Genomic DNA, 24,820 nt, shown 5'->3' with positions numbered 1-24,820 from the left:
ATGCAGTGTCAATGCGGTATTCATGCGGTGTCGATGTGTTATTGATGCAGTGTCGATGCGGTATTCATGCGGTGTCGATGTGTTATTGATGCAGTGTCGATGCGGTATTGATGCAGTGTCGATGCGGTATTGATGCGGTGTCGATGAGGTATTCATGCGGTGTCGACGCGATGTCGACGCGCCGTCGGTGGTTGCCGTGCAGGCTGCGCTGATGACCGCCTCGTGGAGCAGCGTCGCCCAGAGGCTGGAGTGTGAGTGCCTGCAGAGGAGCTACGACCAGGCCTTGGCTCGGCTGCAGCAGATCAAGGTGAGACTGCCTTGCAACTACCCTGCACCTCCGATTAGCACGAAATAAGTTCAACTCACATAGAGACAAGCTAGGCCGAACCGCTCGGGGTTTTCGGGGTTCGGATTGTTCGGATAGTGTGGGTAACAGAGTCAAGTTAACCCTCAAATGGGATTTTAGTCCGTGACCATCTGATTTGTGACTGACGCACTCTGCCCCAGCCAAACGGTCAAAGAAGCAGAGGCTGAAAATACCTTGTGATTCATACTGCTGTACAACTGAAGCATGCGTAGCAAGCCAACAATTCAGGTGATAGGCCTTATTCAGCACATTGGAAAAAAAGGGGAACATGGAAGATAAAGTGTTTGTCCATAACAAGTGTTTAAAAAAACTGTGATCATTCATTGATATGCAATGTCTATTTTCCAAGATTACCTCTATCTGAATATTTAATTTCACATTTTGAAAATGGGCCGTGACACTGACAGCACAGTTTGTTATCTATGTATTTAGTTTGTTGTCCTTCCCCTGCACCTCCGATGAGCACAGTTGGCCACGTACGGTGCGAAAGAAGTTCAACACACATACATATTAGAGTTGAGTGACTCAAACCCTGCAGCATTTTCAGCCGTATCTCAATGCATCGGTCAACCGAGGCTGTCACTCAAACCTGACAGGTGCACTTGTGTTGTTGTTGTTGTTTTTTACTATAATTGCAGAATTCTCATGGAACCGGTGCTCGTGTTGTTCAGGTGGAGGTGATCGGAATCGAAAAGGAGATCGAAACCACCAAGGAGCGCGGCAGCGACATGCGGGACAGGCTTGACGCAGCGCAGGCCGAGGCTCAGAGGATGAGCAGTGAGATCCTGGAGATCAGCGGGGTGCGGCTTGCCATCATCGTCAACATCGTCCTCTTCATCATCATCATCGTCGTCGTCGCAGATCATCTTAAATTCATTATCAGCCTCATGATTCTAGATTTGAAGTTTTCGTGACTGCAAGGATTCATACTATTTGTTTTTTTTTGGTAAAGTCACGTAGGTAAAAATTAAATAGAATAAATGAAAAAACAACTAATTCAATCACGACGTTTCGGAGGCAACACAAGCTTCCGTATTCAGGTGGAACCGTCACAGCAAAATACTTGATGCAGTAATTTTGCTGTGACGGTTCCACCTGAAGACGGAAGCTTGTGTTGCCTCCGAAACGTCGTGATTTTATTTAGTTGTTTTTTCATTTATTTTTATTTAATTTTTTAACTACGTGAATTTAGCCTCATGATAATTTTCAGCACCTCCAATTAGCACGGTTAGCTACGTACAGCACGAAAGAAGTTCCACATACATTATCATCATCATCATTAGCCTCGTCAATCATCATCATCATCATCTATATATATATTTTACATTTTAACCGTGTACCTCAACGCACATTACCCATCAATTGCCATCGGCCACGATGGTCTCGGGGCCAACAGGGATTGGCCACCTCAAATCTATTTACCAGCTCACGTTCAAACACAGCCTGAAGTCACATCTCTCGGAGCCGGACTCTGCCAGCAGAGCTCATGGTGGACTGAGACAATGGGTCGACTCGTTCCCTTGGCCTTGTCAGTCGAGCTCTGCCAGTGGGAACCTTGCACTCTCTCGATTTTGGACATTCAGTTTCAAAAAAAGTTATAAAACAAATACTTAGTTCGTAAAAAAAGTTCGTTATTAAAAAACGTTATTCCATCCCTCCAAGTCATGTTTAAAGAACGTTGAGAATTGGTTGGAGCCAATCTCCACGAATGAACCTGAGGTGGTGGTGACAATTTTATGCTCTTATGGTCATTAAAAGGTCAGCCATTAGACAACAACTGCGGACGTCCGCAGCTTGATATCCCCAAACCGCAAGCCTAGTTTGCAAAGCTACGTTGTAAAAAATGAAAGTAATTAAACAGAACAGAGGTTTAATTACTGCTGCGAGTTTGTATCAAGGCGCACCTCATGCTGTGAACACAATCATCGAAAACACCTTTCACACTCGTCAGAAGGGTGGTCCAAGCTCCCAATAAACTTGAGCTTGGGATGGGCTGACGGCTGGCGGTGTCAGACTGGTTGTGGGACTTCTTTGGATTCTTTTTTTCATTCTCAGGAGCTGAGGGAATCGGCCAAGGAGTGTGAAGCTCTGGAAACAGACCTGCAGGCTGTCACTCAAATAAGCTCAGAGGGAGTTATAAGGTAAATATTGTAACGACTCGTCAAATACACACCACAATTCCTGCGCAAATAATAATTCGGGCTACTGTTACTCATCAGCTATATTTACTGTTCAGTCACTACCAATATTCACATTTAAGTGTGACGATTTCAGTGCTACAAAGGCCAACGTTTTTGAATTGAGTATCGAGTGGCCAATCAGGGCTCCTGACCTTGCGTGCTGCCGGCCGGACCCCGTGACCTGGCGCGTGCGTCCCGCGCTCGTAACTCCTCCTTCGACCCTCCAGTCACTTTGTTTATCGCATGTGGAGAGCGCCTTTATCGGTGTCCCTTACACAAAGTTGTTACGATTCAAACGCACCATCGTCAACGGGGAAAGGGCCCTCTGCGGCTAACATGAATTGAATTGCAGAGGACCTGGCTGGGACAGAGCTCTCCTGGAGAAGCGAATCAACCTTCTCAACGACATGCTGTCCTCGCACCAAAAGAAGATCCGAGACCTGGTGGCCCAGGTAGGCCACGAGCAGCGTGCAAATCAATAAAAGCTACCGAATTTCTGGGAGGCTCAACCGAGAGCGCGCGACGAGATGTCATCCCCGCCCACTTTTACATAACCACGCCCACAAAATCGCTACTAGCCCCGCCCAACTTCCCGAAGGTGGCCCCCATCCGCTGCTGCTCATAAGACCCCACCTACCCTTCTGCCAACCCCACCCACTGCTTGGCTAGCGCCCCCCGCCCGCCACCCCCCAACCTTTGCCCATAACGTGAGTTGAGCACGAGGCCAGAAAATGTTAAACCAGGGCAAAATCCTGATTTTCAAAAATGCTTTGGGGCAACTGGGACAGGCGGTCTAATAAACAGGGCTATCGTGGTGGCCAAAACAGAACGTCTGGTAGGCATTCAAAGTAAAATTGCGTGCGGGGAAAGGTGGGCATTAGTCGTTCGCGAATAGAGGCTTGTTTCATCCACTGACCCCACGGGAGATCTTAGGGGCCTTGCCACCACACAGCCAATGGAATATACTCTTCATCGTGACCACCTTCACATACAGAGGACACTAGCCCTGATGTCATGAGTCCTTCTCTAAGTCCACGTGTGTGAATGTGAACCCACGTTTCTTTTGGTGTGTCCGGCTTCTTGCCTCAGATGGAGGGGATGAGGTCGAAACTAGGCGAGGAGAAGATGACAAATCATCAACTGACGACGGAGATCTCGCAGCTGAAGTATGAGGTCAGACAACGCTCGAACGCGACGGATGCAATGTCACAATTGAAATTGGGGATTATATTACATTGTTGTTACTGTGACGTGTCAGTGCGCAGCTGTTATTCGGCACTTTGTAGATGATATCAGCATGGCTTTTTTACTCAGTGATACAGTTAAATGCTGTGGCTGACAGTCCTTTCAAAAGGCAGCCAGTCTGTGTTATTGGAGACGTAAATTTGTTTTGCCGTGATTGGGATTCATCAGCATGCCGCAACACAGCGATGTACTACCACTGAAAGGCCACGGATTCAAATGGGCGATGACTGATTAAATATATGGCTGTGTGGGTAGCATCACTCTACAAAATAGTAATGCAAAGTGGGTATGTGGACTTCCTGACATGTCGATATAATGATTCATTCCCTTTGCTATTCATCACAATTGATGTTAAGGAGAACTCACTTGAACCTCGTGCCAGTAATTTTGCATATATTGTTTTACGTTACGTTAAAACGCTAAAAGATAGGGAAAGTCAACACTTTGGATAATCAGGGTCTATCAGGAATAAGATAGACTATCGTAAAAAATAAATTAATAACAAAGGCAAGAACACTCTCGTATGCATGCAATGCATTTTATTTTATAAATGTTACAAATATATATACATTGAATAATTCCGAACTTAAGAGATTCGAATTTATAGGGACTCCTCTACCTACAAATGAGTTCGGTTCCAGAGATCTGTTCGTAAGTCGATTTGTTCGTAGGTCCAACTTTACTCCAAACATATATCGTAAACACGGGGAATGGCTATAAAAGTTGTATAATCTCCTGTAGATGTAGATGCCACTGGTTCTTCACGTTCTGCAGATGTAGATGCCACCACCGCCATCTGTTGCGTGACGGTTGAACTTATGCCTCTCGGTCTGAACAGGCAGCTGGACATACGGACAGGTTTGTTTATATCTCTGAATGTTCGTAAGTCGAATGTTCGTAAGCAGAGGAGTCGCTTTACTTAGGCAAATGTAACACGAGTTTCTGCTCCTCAGATCCACGAGATGAAGTTTCTGGTGGAGTTTCTGGAGTCTGAGCGTGAGCTGGAAAAGAGCAAATTGGCCACAGGGTTTGTTGTTTATTCCCCCCCCCTCATATAATATGTTCGTGCTTTAACTACGCACACGCCGATTGTCAAAAGCAGAGGGACTTGTTGTTTGGGCCAGACAGTCCAATACTCTGTGCATCCCACATCGTCATCGTCATCATCGTCGTCATTATCATCGTCATTATCATCGTCATTGTCGTCATCCTGAACTCGTCCTGGGCCTCCCCTAGGTCGACTCAGCCTCAAATGAGTATCTCGTGCGGTGTGTAAACATTGCCACTAGGGAGCCAAAGGGGGCCGGGCGTGGTGTTGGCCACCCACCCCCTCGTGTGCCACCGGCCTTCATAGGTGCTTGCTAACAGCACTTGCCCCAACAGTCTGTGAAGGCTATACGGGGTATCTTTGTCTCTTGTCAGTTGAACCTGGGGGCACTTGTCAACGCTGTGCCGCTCTCTGCCCAGGTGGGATGGCGTAGAGAGCAACAGCGGGCATGCGACGCCAGTCGTTCCACCTCTCCCAGATGTCGCTGCCACGCCACCCACAGCCGCCGTTCCGAGCCTGCCCGGCCTGCCCAGCCAACCCAGCCTGCCCGGCCTGCCCGGCCTGCCCGGCCAACCCGGCCTGCCCAGCCTGCCCGGCCTGCCCAGCCTGCCCTTCACGGAGGAGGCCATCGAGGAGCCCATCGTGGAGCTGAGCGTGGCGCCCGACGTGAGGATGGGAAGTGAGCAGGCCCTGGAGGTGGATGGCGATGCCCTCTCCTCCAGCAAATCTGTTCAAACTGACCACACGGAGCCCGTCCTCGTGATCTGCAAGGAGGTATGGTCGAGGTAGTGTCAGGCCCCCAAAAGAGTCCAAGCGGTTTGGGGTGTTACCAAGGGCTTGATGTCATCAGACGAACATAACACTGGGATGAGCTTTCATTTTTTTGGACGTGCCTGTATTTGTGCCTGGCCCCACAAGCCAACCCCACTTACACGCATCCATCCACCCACGTGCCCACCCACCCACGCACACACCCACCCACCGACGTGCATGCGCCACGTCCCGTACGGTGACTAGATGTGCCGGCCTCTTCCGCAGGAGCTGGACTGGGACGTTTCCCCGCTGGATTTCTTATTCGACCACTGCGAGCGGGAGAGCGACCTGCTGATGGAACGGATCCAGCGCCTCGACTCCTTTGTGCGCGTGCACATGGCGAGCAGCCGCTGAGAACGACCGAGAGAGCGCGGCCCCTTTGTGGTTGTTGGTGGTGCCCAAGGGTACCGCGGGTAGCTACGGCTAAACCAGGACTTAAGCCCTCCGCACCGCCTCACCCCACACACCGCGTTGTGCCTGTTTATTCGCTCGCATCATTCAAACGCAGCCTCTGCAGGAAAACATCTCTGAGCCAGAACCGGCGAGAGCGGCGCAAGGTCACGGGTGCTGTTGTCCCCCCCCGTACTTCCAATTGGCACGGTTGGCTACGTACGGCGCGAAAGAAGTTCAACATAAATACACAAACATAACACTGATGTCAAGTCCATCGCCTTGCGTTCTCTTGTGTTTCAGAGATTGATATTCACATACACACATTTCACTTACCAATAATTTTTTAGTATATACTTTAAACAAAAAATCCACCCCCACAAATGTATTTCAGCACTCCCCCAAACATGTTTTCTCCCACCGTCTGTGATGTGACCCTCCCCCCCCCAAGAGTCGTGCACACACACAGACACCCGCTGGATGTACGCGCGTACACGCCGGTGCAGATGCAACTTTTAAAATTGTTGTATACCCACTAATCCTGTTTGATTAGAAAGCAGCTTGCAGAGCTCCACCCTTACCTTTGATCTTAAACGTTTCAGTTCTCAAGCGTCTTTAATGAAATGCTGGCTTTTCCATCTCTCCACTATGCGCTTAGGCTTTCAGCTGCGGTGCAACGTGAGTGTTGAAAGTTTGCTACTTAAAGAAAAACGTACTAAATATTATTTTTGCAGATGTTGACAATAATAGACATGCAAAATAATAAGTGATGCAAAATGCCAATATTAACATTAACGCCCGTGCGTGCATGCCGCTGTATGCATGCAGTTGCTAAGGAGTTGAAGTATTAACAATGCTTTGTTTTAAACTTCCGATTATTGTTGGCCGATAACAGCATGCGTGTTTGTGTGCGTGCCAAGAGTAGTTGATTGGGTTACATGCTAAGGGTATTACGTAAGATTATAATTGGTATGATTTGGATTTTGCAATTAGAGAAATTATTATGCATCGTTGTTTATTTACAATGAAACACGAGCATGACAAATGAATGGCACCTCTTATAGCATGCATATCGAATATTATTAGATTTTAAAAAAGTGCACATTTGTATTGTCAATTGTTGAATAAAACACTTCATAAGATGTAACAATTCGTAATTGTTTATTTTATTTTATTATAAATATTTTATACATAGTTACGGGGGGGTCATCTGATGGCGCAAAGGTCAGCACGCTGCACTACGAACCCCGGAGTTCGATTCCTGGCCACACCTCATGACAGTGGGGAGATAAATCCTAATCAGTCCTGGGTCCTTCCTCCTTTGAACCTGCACTGACCGGCACGGTGAAGTATGGTCAAACAACGCCCATGACTGGCATGCCAACTCTGCCCAGATCCAGGGGTCAAGGTGACCTGAAATAACTTCATGAAACTCTCTTTGGTAAAAAATAATAAAAAAATCGGCGACGTGTCCTGCCCAAGCGCACTAACTTTTCTCATTCAAAACGTAACATTCCTTAATGTCCACTATCCTAGCTTTAAATACATACCGGGACCACTCTTGGAAGGCAGCTGGTAACTTTTGGAACGAGGGGCACCTCTGTACCAGTTATTGCCTTGAGGCAGCTTTGTTCCAAACTCCAAGCGTCGTCAAAGTTTTAACGCACTTCCAACGGTTGCAAGCCGCTGTGGGAGTCATTTGAAAGTGTCTGTACGTAAAAGACATTTCATACACTTGCGCAGTGTTCTTCATTGCAAGGCCCGCGGGCCAACTGGCTGCTGCCAAACCCCCAATGGGTTTCAAATATGTGGCGGTCCTCACGATGATGATGTCTTATCGGTGAAAGTGCCCCTCCAATGTGAAAATTAGTGAAGAACAATTTTAGTGTTGCCGGGTTCAAGTCCGCAGTCTCGAGTAACTACAGATGTTTATGCATGGAGAACAATCGTCCAAGGGTGCGTGTTTCACGTGGTTATTTTATTGATAAATGATAAAAACGACGATTTCAAAACCAGAACGGTTTGCGGCTTCCACTAGGCCCTCGTGGTGTCGAGGCTGCCTCTGAAGCAGGAGAACTAGGTTCGAATTAGTAAAATGTTCGAATTTTAAAAGATTGACGATGTAGTGACGTTACTTCAAACGTCACGTCAATGCACGTGATTACGTCACGCTCAATATGAATCGGTTTAAAAAAAAGTTGTCAGACTTTTACACAAATCAGATACCGCCAGAGAAAGTCACTACACCACGTGGCGTCCTGTGACGTCACCACCATTCCGTTGCTGAGCGGGGAGCACGTGGGGCTGCCAGCCATGGAGTCGAGGGTTCAAATCCATGTTCGTTTTTTACTTTATATATATTTCATCAATTTGAATAATTACTATGAAGTTAACATTTAAATAATTATTTTTGTAAATGATTTTAGTACATTTGAAATAAAAATATGATAAACAACGACGATTTAATAACGGGAACATTCTAGAATTGAAGTTTTCGTGACTGCAAGGATACATATACTCTTTGTTTTTTTCGGTAAAGTCACGTAGGTAAAAAATTTAATTAATTAAAAATGAAAACAACTAAATAAAATCTTAATTTTGGAGCTTTCGTGACTGCAGAAATTATTCTTTGGTTCTTTCGGTTAAGTCACGTCTTAAGATAAAATAATAAATTAAAATAATGGCATATTACGACGTTTCGATTGCAACACAAGCAATCATCATCAGGCATAAAGCATAAAAGAAATAGCAACAAACATCTAATGTCTGTCTATAGTTTTCTAGTTAGATTTTTGTTGCTATTTCTTTTATGCCTGATGATGATTGCTTGTGTTGCAATCGAAACGTCGTAATATGCCATTATTTTAATTTATTATTTTATCTTTAGACGTGACTTAACCGAAAGAACCAAAGAATAACTAAATAAAATCACGACGTTTCGGGCGGAACACAAGCGTCCGTCTTCAGGTTCAGGTTTGGGACAACGTAGCGAAAGCACAACCGCTTAAGTGTGTCTAAGAGATGTCTAAGAGATATCTAAGAGATCTCATGTGTTGCGCCTGAAACGTCGTGATTTAATTTAGTTGTTTCAATTATTTTTTTTTTACCTACGTGACTTTACCGAAAAAAACAAAAAGAACGGGAACATTCCCAATGGCAGGTGCCTGCACAGATACAAATGTGAAGGAGACCCTGAGCACTCATGGCTAGAGGGGTGCAGGAGGATGCGGAATCAATCCGTGGTGACCTGGGCCATAGGTGAAAGAGTCCTGGGACGTGAAAATAAACTTTTTTTTAGGATAAAAAAAACTTTCAAACCACAAGGGGGCGCTGTTTCATCGCCAGGTGCACAGTTGTATTAAATTGCCGATTGAAAGTGTAATTTAATTGAAGATAAACGCACTTAAACCGGGGTTTCAACGTAACCAGAACTGTTGGTTTTATACAAATGCAGTACTATCTGCCCCTACAACTCAAAAAGTAACGTGGAAACGGTAAATAGAAAAAAAGTTTGCTGGAAATTGGCATTAAAAAACTGTTTTCACGACAAAAACTGTTATTTTAACACTCAAATTCGACCAAAAACATGCTTTATCTTGAAAAAAACAAGTGTGTAATATTACCAAATAATGCAATTGTAGCTGTTAAAACCATTTAAAGGCACACAACAGTAATCAGTGGTAAAGTCAAATAACCCCAACGACCCCGCACATTGTGAAGCCCTAAGAAGTATCACTGCCAAAAATTTCACCCATGATGCACATTTTCTTTTTAAGACAGTGTTAACAAACGTGTTTGATGACCTATTTATGATTATTTCCGCTAATGTAATTTGATGGTCACTGAAGTCCATCTAGAAGCCTCTAAAATGTACAAGCCAACCAATCTCTGGAGACGCAAACCAGCAACCCCTCATTTATGCTCAGATTGTTGGAATTTCCACCCGATTTGGACAGAATTACCATTCCTCCATGATGATCATTTGTGAGATTTAAAAAGCGATTGAAACCCCATTCAGATGCTCCATGACCATCACACACATTATTTGTTGATATAACATACACACATAAAATATGATACAAAGTTAAGCGGATGACAGTGTGCAGGTGGAGTCATTTGAGTATGTGGAATGTGCTGGCAAGTAGCTTCATCATCAGTGCTTTTTCACAGAGACCCATAGACTCACAGAGAGATCCAGACTCACACAGAGGCCTATAGACTCACAGAGAGATCCACACTCACACAGAGGCCCATATACTCACGGAGAGACCCACACTCACACAGAGGCCCATATACTCACAGAGACACCTACACTCACACAGAGACTCATAGACTCACAGAGAGATCCACACACACACAGAGACTCATATACTCACGGAGAGACCCACACTCACACAGAGGCCCATAGAATCACAGAGAGACCCACACGTAGCTTCCCAGGAGAACCGGTCTGGTGGGAAAACCAGCACCGGTGCAGCATCACTGCCTTTGTGCTTCAATGATCAATTAGTCCACCTGGGCGTGACACTGTAAACCCCGAGGTAAACTGTGTTGTCTTCTCAATGTTGAGCATTGAATCGCCACTGCTAAAAACGAACACAGGCTTACTTAGGAACGAAGACCAGCCTTAACATGTTAACAATGATAACAAAACCATCATCTCGTATTATAGTTGTCATAGCCAGACAAAAATCAAGAGGTTAGTATATCTCAAGAGCGCTCCAGGAACTCCACGTTTATGGATGGGGTTGCTGAAATCTGGACCTCTAAATCTGGCAGGAAAAGGCAGGCCATGAGAAAACCATTGTAATAGCCTCCCACTCTGCCGGAATAGCTCTGTGGTATCAGCTATTGCACTTTCCCTGAAACAAACTCGGCTGTCTTAGCCAGTAGTCGGCAGGCTGGGCAGCATCTGGGGAAAGCCATATCATATACAAATGGTATATTGAAGCAACATGCAATGCCTAAAGTCTCTTAATATCCGACTTTTAAAAGAAAAATTCGCACGTATATTGTATCTCGGATACATCTTCAAGGTGCGTAAAATAAAAGGACAAAAAACTAAGATTTCAAAAGTCTCGTACGTTGGAGAAGCTCTTCCCACACATTTCACGCTCGAAATGAAATTAGAGGAATGCCAGACAGATGCTTTGCATCGTCGCTCGCACATCGCGGATGCGGTCGCTCTGAGAGAGAGAGAGTCGTGTGGCGGTGTGTTTAGAGCCCTCCTGGCCTACTCGGAGCCTGCAGGTAACGCGGGTGCTCTTGCCGACCACCTGCACTCGTCCGGGTTTTAAAGATGCGTTTGTCCACAACGTGACCTGCTGGTGCTCACCTCGCGCTCCGCTCATGAGGTTTTGCTGTACAGTCTGAATGATGCGGGCTTGGTGAGTGGGTTTGACGAAGCTAAAGTTGTTCGCTCGAGTCACCTGTCGGCTTCATATTAATCAGAGCACTGCTACCGTTGCAATAAATGCCACTTTGAAATAAAACCTGGACCATGAATCATCTGATCGACCATTCAAAAGTTTGCATATTATACAGGGCATCCATAAAGGTATCGTTAATTACTAAATAATTATTGTTTTGTATTATTATTATGAATGAAAACGAAGTTTAAATGTCGGCATCATTTGTTATACACTTGTGTTTTTTTTTGTTACCACCAGGTGTGAGATTAAAAGCTGGAGTGATCTTCAACAGCAACACGAGAGATGCATTCGGGAACAATCATAGTCGGAACAATCACAAAGGGAACATTCACAAAAGGAACATTCACAATGGGAACAAGCACAATGGGAACAATCACAACTGGAATAATACCAATCTGAACAATCACTTAAGGGAACAATCACAATGAGAACAATAACAATTGTAACAATAACAATGGGATCAATAACAACGGGAACAATCACAATGGGAACAATCACAACTGGAACAATAACAATCTGAACAATCACATGGGAACAATAACAATGGGAACAATAACAATGGGAACAATCACAACGGTAACAATCACAATTGGAACAATCACAATGGGAACAATCACAATCGGCAACACACATGGGGGATCTCTCCCAGCCTCAAAGCCACGTGCGTCACCAACACCACAACGCCTATGTCAAGGTTTGAAGGGTTGAGACTCGTATGATAAAATATGCATACGAGCAAGCGTGTGTATGTGTAGTCTACCGACTTCAACCTGCCTAATAACACTTCTTTGATAATGGATGACACCTCGATGGACACTCTATATACATAGCCAGTCAAGCAGCCAGCCTACATCGACTAAAAAATCATCTAGTCCGCGGCACGACCACAGACCATCCCCTCCCGTCTCACGCTGCCACGAAGCAACCTCTTGTCTTGCACGGCTGCCATAGCGGCAATGGCAGTGACTGCTCGCCGCATCTGGCCCTCTTGAAGGTTTCCCTCTCTGCTGCCGCTGCTGGCTCTGGGCACTTTACCGCTCGGCTTGGCCGCGTGGTTTTTCCATGGCGCAGAATGGCGCGGTAACAGATCATGTGGTTGCTCGATTCTGCGCGCTAACTCCACAGTGTGTCACATCGCGGTCTGTCGCGGGGGGAGGTGGTTGTGGCATGGTGGAGGGTGACTGCGATGCTCGTGAAGGGTGAACGAGGAGGAGCTTCGTCGTCGTCAGTCAGTCGTTGCGCTCGGTCTCCTTGCTGCCAGGTCCAGGCTGGGCCCTGCTGGCTCTCAGCTTTTTCAGCCTTGCCAGGGGCGAGTCGCCGTTCTCGCTCGACGACTCCACACTCCACTGCCTCCTGCGGACACAAATTGCGCGGCGCCACGAGACATTTCATTGCATTCGCTGCTCGCTGCTACACCAGGTGAGATTTATTTTTCTCCGGGAAACATCCATAGACATCCAAGACAATGGGTCTTTCTCCGAGACCACAAGTGAGCCTTTGCCACGATGCCGTTTCGCATGTTGCGCGGCTTCCCTGGAGTAGATGCCACTTCGCTCTCACCTCACACACATCAGTGCCGCTTTATTTGGGTTAGATCGCGCAAATATACATGTCGTTAAACCCGCCACCACCCGACACAGCCAATTTGTAAAATTTGTCACGTAAACAAAACGTGCCAATTCGTTACTAGTTCAGTAAACCCACAACATTTACGATTGGAGCATGATGTTTCGCCGGTAAAATTACAACCGGCCTCATCAGGCGGCAGCCACGATTACGGATCATTCGCCCCGTCTTACCAACACAGCATTGGCCACAGGAGCAACACAACACAGTGTTTGCCATTGTCGTGTGAGGCGGACTGTGCGGCCAAGCCTCACCTCGTCAACGCTGGGAGATGGGGCTGGTAGGAGGGGATGGACACGTTGGGCGTCGACCTCTCAGTCGTCTTCACCGTGCGGCTCTGCTCTTCCAGCCTCCTCTTCAGCGCGGCATTCTGCAACGAGTCATCGGGGGGCATCGAGCGAGCGCCACATCGGACATACCCCCTGGGCCGGATCTCGTTATTTGTTTGCGAGGACACATTTTTATTTCATGTGCCGCTGGCTTGGACGCATTTTTAACACTTCCTCCAAAAAACGGTTGAGGCGTTTGTTTTGGGTAAGGCCTGTCCATCCATCCTTAACGGGGTGGGGAGGGGGCACTATTAATTATTCTGCTAAGATGATTCAATGCAATTGAACCTGTAGCATAAAGTCGTGTCGCTATTAGGGACTTACCCCGATTGAAAAGCAGCCACATTGATCAAAGGGTTGGCAAAAAACTTGGGGACATAAGCCAGAGCTAAAATGGACACGTTTCAAGAATTCAAACGCAATATTCCCTGATAGCTACGAGTCGGCTTCCATACTGCAAATGTATATATGTACGTTGAACTTCATCCGTGCCGTACGTGGCCAACAGTGCTAATCGGAGGTGCGGGGGGGGGGGGGTACAACAAACTAAACACAAAAAGCACAAAAAAGCAAATTAAATACTTCTGGGGACAAACACGATGGTGCGTATGCAAGTTTTGTTTTGGATGCAGATTCACCGATGTGCATGCCGACGTGAATCGATGTTTACCTCAGACTCCAGTGTGGCCACCTTCTGCTGGAGGTTCGAAATCACGGCGTCCTTCTGCTGCAGCTCCCACTGTAAACGCTCCACCTGTCGCAATGCGCACAAAGACGAAGCGACATCGTCGTCGCCCGGGGTCAAACTGAACCCCACCCCCTGCTCTTGGCACCTGACGGGCTCGCAAGTGACGACATCACATTTATCCCCACCTCGATTTTAAGACCGAAGCAGCAGGAAGATCTTGCCACAGTTCTGGCTGTCGCCTGATGATGCTGGTTGTAATTACCGGCGAAACGTCACGGTGCTCGAATAGTAAATCTTGTGGGGTTACTCTCCGACACACAACCGGTGTGCTGTACTGGTAACGGTGAGTTTTGTTTACGTTGCAAGCCTTACTGACTGGCTGTGTCAGGTGGGGTTACACGATTTGCATTTTTCATAATCAAGCTTCTTGGTTCAAGTTCGGGTTTATTTTGTTTATTGACCCAGGTGAGAGGTCTAAGAGACCAGGCTAGAGTCTCATTTGCAAGGGTATCATTATGCCCTTACACAACTGTAGTTACCGATTTAAAACAACATCTAGATTTTTGTTTAACTAAAGTCATAACAAAGCCAGCAACACATCCTAAAAAAAAACCTATTAAAAATGTTTTGGTCTGAGCGGCATTTCTCCATATTATTAATACAGTATTATTATAGGTGGTAACTATTCATGGATTACCATATATATTTAGAAAGTCAAATATAAACACGTGAAATACAAGGACTGCATTTCTCTCACCTTTTCTAACACACCCTTTATTTTACGATCCTGTGAGATGATGATTCCGTTGAGATGTCGGATTTTTTCGTGCAGGCAGGCCACCTCGCCTTCCAGCTGCTCGTACCTGCGAGAGCGTTCAATCAGAGGGCCGGACTAACTGAAGAGCGAATGCAACGTCAATCATCTCAAGACGAGCAATGGGACGATGGCACTTATCGTGACCTTAAGTGGGGAGGTTTATGTCACGGATTCTGGACTAACGTGTGGGAAAGCCGTTAGGCGGAGAGTCGAGCAATCGGCGCCATTGCATTCTGACGGTTGGCCAATCAGCATGCAGGGAGTTTGACAGGAGGCCAATTGGGATAGAGGACCTCAAGGACAACTGCATTTGACCCAATTTAGGGCTCTTTAAGTTGAATATTTTCATTGTCATTGTCCCCCAGATTCATCCCGCGTGTGCTGCCGGTGACATGTCACGAGACGGAGAATCAATTCGGAACTCTTAGGCAGCAGCGCGACCCTTCGTGTTAGAGAACAGCCCACGGAAGCAGACATCACAGGGCTACTTCTGAAATTGTTTGGTCAAATTTTAAACGTACGCCTGTTAATAAAACAAAATAAATGTTAGTAAAACGCATAGCATGCCGTCATGATAATGGTGAAGGTGAGGACCATGTGGCATTCGAGGGGAAAGGCGATATACCCCGGCGCGATCGCAAAGCGACGCGACGGGAAGCGGCCTAGACGCGCGTCGTTCACGCTACGACCGGTGGGGATGAGCAAGCTGCCGCTATTGGCCAAGCGAGAGTCGGGGAGTTGTTTTACACTTGTGTCAAATACAGACAAATTTGAATTTGGAGATAATGGGGTGAAAGCTTCACGGAAGCAGACAATCGGAGGAATTTGCCGTAACTTGTACCTCGCTTGCCACGTTACGAGCGCTCACCTCTTCTGCTCGCCCTGGCTGCCACTCGGCCGTGCCTGGATGAATGACAGCTCAGACTCCACCTCCTCCTGCCGCCTGAGAAACAGCTCCCTCTCCTGTGAGTACACACGCACGCACAAACAAAGATCCCCCCTCCCGCCCCGCATAGCGTTGACAGACTGTTTTGCGGCAAGTGCTGTTAGCGAGCACTTCTGAAGGCCGGCACTGTGGCACACGAGGGGGTGGGTGGCCAACACCACGCCCGGCCGTCCTTTGTCTCCCCAGTGGCGATGTTTACAAACTGCACCGGGTACTCAATTGAGACTGAGTAGACCTAGGGGAGGCACACACGCACGCAATCAACTCTTTTCTCACTCTGCAACCGGGCCACGCCAGGACCGTGCCAGGCCAGCCCGCCGAAGATCAAAAAGTGCGAGGCTCTTTTTCCACCGCAGAGGTCTATCCGTGCCACCGACATCACAGGCAGTGAACGGGGTCACGATGGGTGCGTGTGACGTGGTGACGCTGTGTCCCCACAGTGTTGCCGACTGACCGCGTGCACGCAATGAGAAGTACTGTTAGCCTGGACCCTGGCCTTGCTTGGCTCTCAGCCAGATTAAGGTGTTTTGTGAAGCCAGTGGAGCCACGGTTTGGTTCCGGCTTGACACGGCTAACAGTGGAAAACCATCGGTAACCACGAGGTCCCTGCGCCGGTTTGGCTCAGAATTGCCAGTGCCGTTTTGGCTAGCCAACACTGCATCACGCCCTTTCATATGCGCTTCTGCGGCCGTCTGGCACGCTCTTCCCCACAATATTTGGAAGCCACTGGAGCTTTGCACTTTTAAATAACTTCGATACTTTTTGTGTTTACTTTCTTGTCCTTCACCTGGACCTCCGATTAGTATGGTGGCCTACGTACAGTGGTGCGAAAGAAGCTCAATATACACACACGCACAAGTTATCCGAGTTTGGCCATCAAACTCAGCTCGCTGGTTCTAGATTTGGTGTTCATAATGCAATGTGCCTAACCGCAGCAGCGGCGGTTTGGTGACATATATGGGATGAATCGCACGTAGGGAGATTTCACGTACGTCCTGCAGGCCAGAGAGCAGCCTCTCCAGCTCATGGGATCTCCGCTGGCTCTCGGCAAGCGTCCGCTCGGTGTCCTCACGCGCCGCGTCTGCCCGCTGGAGTCGCGCTTCGTACTCCATCTGCCGGGCCTGCGTAGTAGCAGCGGCGCCACCGCCGGGGTTCAGGAGTGGGACACAATTCCCGCGCAGGACTCATCGACGGCACGGGAGAGAGATCGATGCATTGGGGGTTTGGGGGAATCAGCAGCCCCGTGCAAACTCTGAAACTATACCAATGCAGTAGTATTGTAGACATTCAGTAATGGATAATTATGTCTGGCCAGAGTGGAAGAGTAGGCCAAAAATACCCTCTCGAGCGGCTCGCTTCATCGAGCGGGTACCGACCATTCTGCCAGCGGTGGCATTCGCGCGCAATTGCAGTTACATTTGTGGCTTAGAGGAGATTTTGTTGTGTTTTATGAAAAAAATATGCCAAATCTTTATCTGTGATCACACATCCAAGACATTGCGGATATATCTAGATAACTGGGAGGATAACCAGAACGTTGCGAACGTTACGAGGGCCAATGACATCTGATGCCGATGACCTGCCGGGGGCCTTCATCTGCCTTAGATAACAACGCCACATTTGGCCAAGACCACATTAACAGCTGACAGGGGTAAAATATGAGCCAGCGAGGGCTCAACCGAACGTAACAGCCGGCAGGTGCCCCGTTGCGTGAATCAAGAGTTTACCGTGGTTCTCAAGTTATCAAAAGCACCGAAAAAAAAGCGTCAAAATATTAAAACACTGCACCAGAAATTCGGCCATCTGTGTCCGGTGCTGGCTTTCCTGCTGCGCCAGTTGGGCGTAATATTCCCCGTAGAGGCGGCGCGTAGTCTCCCGGATCACGCTCTCGTTGGCTTCCTGGCACGCTTCCACCTGCCCACCGGCCACACGGAGACAGACGCACCGCACGTAGCCGTGAGGATGATTATTCTTAGATGAATGTTATTAGTGCCCGAAATACCTAGGATTCCATCACTCCAAAAATGTCCCTCCTATCTTTATCACAATCTCATGCTAAAACGATCTATTCTTTATAATAACCTCACTTGCAATACCTTTAGACACGTCTCCTTGTTTGTTTCTATATTAGTCCTACAGTTTTGTAGTTTGTAATGCGATTTATCTGGGGGTAATCAGCCCGATCCAATTTTTGATTTAACGATGATTCACATCCGTGCAACATATTCAATTCCTTACGTGCTGTACTTCACCTTTTTTTATTTGAAGTAATTTTGGTGAACCTGGTCACTCTTATAATCGAGACTCATCCTGGTCTCCCGAGGCCTCACCTGGTTTACACAAAAAATGAAACTTAAACTCGAGCGTGGACAAAACGCGACCGCATTTGGCCACTTTGGGCGGCGGGGTTGGCGCTGTGAGAACGCTTTGTAGCTCACAGCAAGAAGCTCCCGGTCAATGTTGCTGATGTGGGAAGTGAATGACAGTGGCCAGAACTTGTTCCAGAACCAGCCGCAGTCGTTTATTATTTAAATTGTGTTAGCATTATTATTATTTTCCAGGAAAGCCTCACCCAATCTCAAGACTCTTTTTCAGGTGGGTCCTGTCAAGTTTTTGCAGTAGGAGGCCCAATGCTGCTGCTGTGTGTAATCTCAATTGAGTAAATTGAAGGTACATTTTCAGCATTGTGACGTCTGGCCAACACTGGTTACTGTTTGTTTATTTTAGCGATGCCAGGAAACGCAACCCGCAGGAGGCGTACCAACACCGCACAGAAATGCACCCCGAATCGAGAATGGAACCCAAGCACAGAAATAATTTTGTTACTTTAAATCATTTTAGTCGTTCACGGTCCAAGCTTCAGAGGCTGCTCTGCCCCCACCAAGGCCGCTCCAGCCTGAATGGGGGCACTGCGCACATTGGCCACGAAGCCCGTCGTAAAAACACCGACCCCGTAGCTCGGAGTTTGACTTCGATGTTTTTTGGGGGAGAGTGGGCAGGGGTTCGCTTTGTCCCTCACATTAGGCATCTCTGGGGTGCACCTAACGAATATAAGTTTCATCTTAATTGAGGTGGGGGGGGGGGGGCGTTGCCTCCTCATGCCCCCCACCACCCCCCACCAAACTCGGCCCATGACCGACCCCCGGTCACGTGCTGCGGGAGCCCTCGAAGTGCCGCTCTCACCTGCAGCTGCAGGGTCTGCCCGCGGCGCTGCGCGCTGCGCAGGTGCCCCTCGCACTCCTGCAGCTCCCGCAAGCGCCGAGCGTTGCTCTCGCTGAGGCTCCTCACCTCCTCCTGCAGTCTGCAGTTGCCCAGGGTGGTGTCCGTGAGCGCTCGCTGAAAAGGAGATGGCGGGGGAGGCACGCATGCCGCGCACGATTTGCTTACCCCCGTACCTCCGATTAGCACGGCTGGCTACGTACGGTGCGAAAGAAGTACTTGTGCAACGTACATTGATAGAAGGGCGACCCTGTATGTGGTCATCTACATCCATCTCTCTGGATCAGAGGGATGTCGCCACCTCGCTCATGATTGAGAATGAGCTGTGTGCAGGGCGTGTTTCCCCCCATGGTGTCTGTCAATGATCTACGTGAATACGGTTGCCGTGCAGGCACACGACGAAACCAACTGAAAAGCTCAGCAATTGCCTTAAGAACAAGACAGGCAAGGCTGGGCACTAGCAGGGTGCTACTGCCCGCCCAACGTGACAGCTCTACTGCCCCCCCGCCCACGTGACATCTCTACTGCCCCCCCTCCCACGTGACATCTCTACTGCCCCCCCTCCCACGTGACAGCTCTACTGCCCCCCCCCCTCCCGCGTGACAGCTCTACTGCCCCCCCTCCCACGTAACATCTCTACTGCCCCCCCTCCCACGTGACATCTCTACTGCCCCCCCTCCCACGTGACATCTCTACTGCCCCCCCTCCCACGTGACAGCTCTACTGCCCCCCCCTCCCACGTGACAACTCTACTGCGCTCCCTCCCACGTGACATCTCTACTGCCCCCCCTCCCACGTGACATCTCTACTGCCCCCCCTCCCACGTGACATCTCTACTGCCGCCCCTCCCACGTGACAACTCTACTGCCCCCCCTCCCACGTGACATCTCTACTGCCCCCCCTCCCACGTGACATCTCTACTGCCCCCCCTCCCACGTGACATCTCTACTGCCCCCCCTCCCACGTGACATCTCTACTGCCGCCCCTCCCACGTGACAACTCTACTGCCCCCCCCTCCCACGTGACATCTCTACTGCCCCCCCTCCCACGTGACATCTCTACTGCCCCCCCTCCCACGTGACAGCTCTACTGCTGCTAGAGAAGGGTGGCCACTGCCATGCTGGCCTCTCCCGCGTGCGGACTGCTGTGTGATCGGACGATGCATGGAAGCACAAAGCTTGAGGAGTGCCGGAGACTCGTGGGCTCTTGCTCCCCACCTGCAGGTCGATGGTGGTCTCCTGCAACGTGGAGTTGATGTTCACGTACTCGTGCATCATCGAGTTCTTCTTTGAAAGCTCCGAGCTGAGATCCCGCTGATGCTCTTGGTTTACCTGGAATGGCGCGAGTCACACACACAGACACACAGACACACATGTACACAAACACAATGATCGTATATATGTGTGCTGAACTTCTTTCGCACTGTACGTTGCCAACCATGCAAATCGGAGGTGCGGGAGAGGTACAACAAAGTAATCGCAAAAAGTAGTTACAAAGAAATGCGTTTTCATTCCAGATTTAAAAGTGCTTTGCTCCAGCGGCTTCCCAATATCGGGAGGAGCGTTCCAGACGGCCGCGGAAGCGCATCTGAAAGCGCCGTGCGATGCGGAGACCACCGCAGCCAAAAGTCCCCGCCGCTGACGCTACGAGGATGACCCCCGGAGTGTCGCGTGATGGTGCTTCATGCGGTTCATTTGTTGCAAGCACTTTGTGTGTAATGATTTTGCTTTTGCTGAAAATGCAGTACCGTACTGTTTTTTTTACATAAATTAAATGTGTTTTTTTTTCTCAATTGTGTATGTGCAATCGCCACCGTACCTTGAGCTGATGTGATAGTTTGGTGATTTTCTCAGTCATGAGCTCACAATCGCGTGACACGTGTCCCCTTGCTTGTTCAAGCGATGCCCTCGCCTAACAAAAGGACACAGACATAACCCCCCAGCTTAGGAAACCTTGATAAACACGTTTACAAGGATTTTCATTCGTCAGCGTGCATTCACGCGACGAATCACAGCGGTCATTGTCAACCGGCATTCCTCACTCGTGCTTAAAGTGCTTTCGTTTAAAAGTACAACTTAATAATACTGTAAGGACAACACGAAATTATGTTAAAACCAAAATGCAAAACAAACTGCACGTGTCTCTCTCGGTGCACGCATGCCATGTAATGTCCAAGCTCACTCACTAGGTGTCAGTGTGTGTCTTTCAGTTGATTCATTCCTCCCCCAACCGTAGCCATGGAGTCAACATTGGGGGGGACCAAATCTTCCAGGGGGTCTGGGCCCCCCCCAGCCCCCCCCCCCCCCAGAAAAAAAAAATCTAAATTTGAAAACGAATTTCCTGCCTAAAATCTATATTTTTTTTATTAACACATAGGATGGACTTTTTATTTGTTTTATACAATGTCTAATAGTGCTTTGTATTACATTGCTCTGTTTTTTTCTTTTTTTTTACATTTTCTTGTTTCATTGTATGTAATGGCAGAGATTAGGGATTAATAAAGTACAACCATAACCACAATCATATGAACAGAAATCTATTGTATAGCAATATATAGGGGGGGGACATTTTGATCATATCTCAATATTGGGGGGTATGTGTCTCCTCCAATATATATTATAATTACGGCCTTGGTATACATCATGCTGTGTACACGAGTGCGTGCAGTTTAAACATTTAGAAAACACGCAGTTACGGCAAACGTTGAATGTCTCTCTCTATTCCAACATAGAAATGGGTAGAGGCGCTGCTCGGCAATGTCCTGCTCACACCACCGCTGGTGGAAGGCCCTCTCCACCCAGGTGAGGTCAAGAGAGAGCTCCTCTAAAGGGTAATTGGGCCATAATATTCTACGCTCGTCAGATGTCTTTGGTAGAAGCGGGAGTGTCCACACATTACCCCACAACACGCAAAATCTCCTGATCAGAACATCAGCAGGATTACTGATGAGATGGGGCCATATGATCGCTCCCCTGGTGTTTGTTCATCGTCACAATCCATGGCCAGACAGCCCAGAGGTGTCCACTGCACATTTCGTCGTTTGTTTCCACTTTCCTCTTTGCCTTGTAGTGCCAACGTGCCCAAGTAGTGGCCACATCTTTCTGGCACCAATCTCTCATGTCGTTGTCAAGCAATTCTCTGTTGGGTCTTCCTCTCCGGTTTCTTCTATTTTTTCCAAACAACAACAACACACTTTTAATTGTTTTGTTGTTGGCTCGCTATGACAGGATAATACCAACTCGAGCCAATACCTCCACGTCAATGCCGGATTATCCTCGTAGCAAAAGTAACTACATATGCTACAGGCCCCGCACTTTCAAGGGCCCCGCGCTAAATGCTTTCAAGCTATCAATTCCAGTTCAGTGATTCTGCACTTGTTCTATTACTATAGTACTATACTGCCTTCAACTTTTATGAACGACTTGGTGTTTAAGGTTAGCGATTTGTCGTATTATCTGTCTGTATAGCAAATGAAAAAATACAATTACTTCACTGTGCAAGTTAAAAATGTGTGTTTTCATATTTACGTGTTTTTTTTTATTTAGGGCCCCTTGAAAACATATGCTACAGGCCCCTCACTAGCTTAATTCGGCACTGCTCCACGTACATTTGGCTCGACGGCGAGCACTGGCTGTACGTGTACAGGTAAAAGATGGGGCATCACATGACGCGCCACCTCGTGGTCGTAGCGAGTCTCCGTCCGCAGCGGCGACACTGCCAGACGTGCGCGCATCTGCTGCCCATTCCCGGCACTCGATCCCACGGTCGATCCCACACTCGATCCCACGCTCGATCCCACACTCGATCCCACGGTCGATCCTGCAGCTGCCTCCGGGGCAGCGGCGCACGCCGCAGTCTGTGGGATGAACACGACAGCCACCACTCTACCTGGGCCTCTACAGCTCCGCTCGGTTGCAAATTGTCGATGGGGGGCAATCGCCGCCACGACACACCCCCTGCCCTAGAGAAACTCCCAAAAAATGCTATTTTATGTACATTTACTGGAGAAAATATAATGAACTTTTTGTTTGGGTGGTTATCAATGTAGGGCCCTATTTCGATATCTATGTCACGTGTCGTCAGTGGTGGCGACTCATGAGCCAGGCCCCACGGAGTGGTTGGCACAGTCGGCTACGTACGGTGCGAAAGAAGTTCAACAGACTGTACATACAAGTCAAAATGTGAACGTAAAAAAAGAACCCCATTGCTACACGTGGGGGTCGGTCATGGGAAACAGCCACCTGCTTCCCTCCCCCTTCATCCTTCCCCCCCACACCTCCCCCCGGCTTTTGGTGACCCCCGCACCGATGCATGCACCAAGCGGCCGCCACTCTGCGTAGTAAGTTCTCGTTACCTGGGAGGATGAGGATGCTGCTGCTGCATGGGAGCCCAGGAAGAGCGGGTCCCGGCGGTCACACTCCCCGGGCCGCTGCTCACGCTCAGTAGAGGCGGCTGACTTCTGCGCGTACCCGAACAACGGCGGACCCCCCACCCCCCAAAATCGTTAAATCGTCTCGGCCAAAAAGCGACGGCCGACCATCTCGGCGGTCAATCCAATCGACGAGTCAAAAAGTAACGACGAGCGAGTGTCGAGAGAGAACAAAAAACGCGCTGAGAGAATTGCAACAGGCAGGCGGGGAGTCGGGCGGCGGGGGGTACGAGGCATGGAAAGTGAATTCCTGACGATGGGTGATTGTTGCAGTCCCGGGTGAAACTTCGCCAGGTTTTTTGTGCGCTCAAAAAAAAAATCGAGATAAAAAAACATTTCGTTCGAACAGATTTTTTCGTTTTGTTTGCTGTCCCCCCCGGTACGGGGGGGGGGACAGCAAACAAAACGGGTACGGGGGGGACACGTACGGTGCGAAAGAAATCCAACGTGCCGTACGTACATGCTCGTGCCGGGTTTTGTGCCGAGCGTTATTTATGAGTTCCCCATTGTTGCTGCTGCTGCTCGTTAGATATTTACAGGCAACTAAAAGAGACGGTGTTTGGTTACATGTCGAGGAGAGCGCTCGCACTTTGTCTTGGAAGTTTGTGAATTTGTTTGACCAATAAATATATCCTGCGGGTGGAAAAGTGCTGAAAAGCTACGGACATGGGTGGGCGTGGTGACTGTGCAAGGCTAGAATGTTCTTTAAACTTGTATACACAACACTGTGCTAAACACAGAGGACACGTGATATACCGTACAGATACAACAATGGGTTATTTGTGAAACTGATTTTGGCAGTGGGGCATAAAGCACCAATACTTTAAAAAAATATAACACATGAATCATAACACGGCCCATAAGGGGCAATGGTCATTCTTCATATCACAAAAATAGCTCCGAATAAAAAGAATAGCTATGGGTTGATAATAACAGTCTTTTGTAAATCTATTGCTGGATTAATGCATCGATGACCACCCCACGCCAATTGCATGTATGTATGTTGAATTTCTTTCACACCGTACGTAGCCAACCGTGCTAATCTGAGTTGCGGGGGCATGTTTGACCAGGATACACCATGCTGGTTAGCGTTGGCTGCTGACAAGGCTGCCTCTAATTGGCTTGGATATCATTCGCCACTGATGTTCGCCGTGGCGAGGAATCATAATGAGTCCACTGGGTTTGTCACGCGATGCGGGACTAACCCACCGTGCCACTGCCGGACCCCAACTCGTCTGTTATTGCGCGTGATGGCAGCGATATGTTCAGGGGCTAAGTGCCCACGTCGAGT

At 48.3% G+C, this 24,820-nt stretch overlaps 1 protein-coding gene and 1 long non-coding RNA gene across 3 annotated transcripts in view; one reads left to right on the top strand and one right to left on the bottom strand.

Annotated features, from left to right (window-relative positions):
• Positions 1-2,276: 2,276 nt before the first annotated feature.
• LOC144722167 (uncharacterized) lies at positions 2,277-7,112 on the top strand. Its single transcript, XR_013586020.1, has 5 exons — positions 2,277-2,508; positions 2,900-2,999; positions 3,637-3,720; positions 4,746-5,614; positions 5,879-7,112. It is a non-coding gene; the product is annotated as an uncharacterized LOC144722167 (long non-coding RNA).
• Positions 7,113-8,002: 890 nt separating this feature from the next.
• The window catches only part of LOC144722071 (myocardial zonula adherens protein-like), a 34,993-nt gene continuing 18,175 nt past the window's right edge, over positions 8,003-24,820 (bottom strand). Inside the window, exons 7-18 of one of the 2 annotated variants that reach the window (XM_078600184.1) lie at positions 23,455-23,559; positions 22,777-22,956; positions 20,919-21,011; positions 20,318-20,431; positions 19,065-19,217; positions 17,670-17,795; positions 16,874-17,002; positions 15,804-15,898; positions 14,876-14,981; positions 14,101-14,184; positions 13,356-13,471; positions 8,003-12,828 (exon numbers count right to left, since the gene is read on the bottom strand). In XM_078600184.1, the coding sequence (XP_078456310.1) occupies positions 12,705-12,828; positions 13,356-13,471; positions 14,101-14,184; positions 14,876-14,981; positions 15,804-15,898; positions 16,874-17,002; positions 17,670-17,795; positions 19,065-19,217; positions 20,318-20,431; positions 20,919-21,011; positions 22,777-22,956; positions 23,455-23,559 (1,425 nt within the window). In that variant the 3' untranslated portion in view covers positions 8,003-12,704. The remainder of the gene's footprint in view (positions 12,829-13,355; positions 13,472-14,100; positions 14,185-14,875; positions 14,982-15,803; positions 15,899-16,873; positions 17,003-17,669; positions 17,796-19,064; positions 19,218-20,317; positions 20,432-20,918; positions 21,012-22,776; positions 22,957-23,454; positions 23,560-24,820) is intronic. The other variant, XM_078600185.1, reaches the window with a different exon arrangement.

This window comes from Lampetra planeri, chromosome 13, assembly GCF_965212315.1.
Source record: "Lampetra planeri chromosome 13, kcLamPlan1.2.h2, whole genome shotgun sequence".
Lineage (NCBI taxonomy): Eukaryota > Metazoa > Chordata > Hyperoartia > Petromyzontiformes > Petromyzontidae > Lampetra > Lampetra planeri.
Note: the sequence above shows the minus strand (reverse complement) of the source record. Positions and strands in the feature narration are given on the sequence as shown.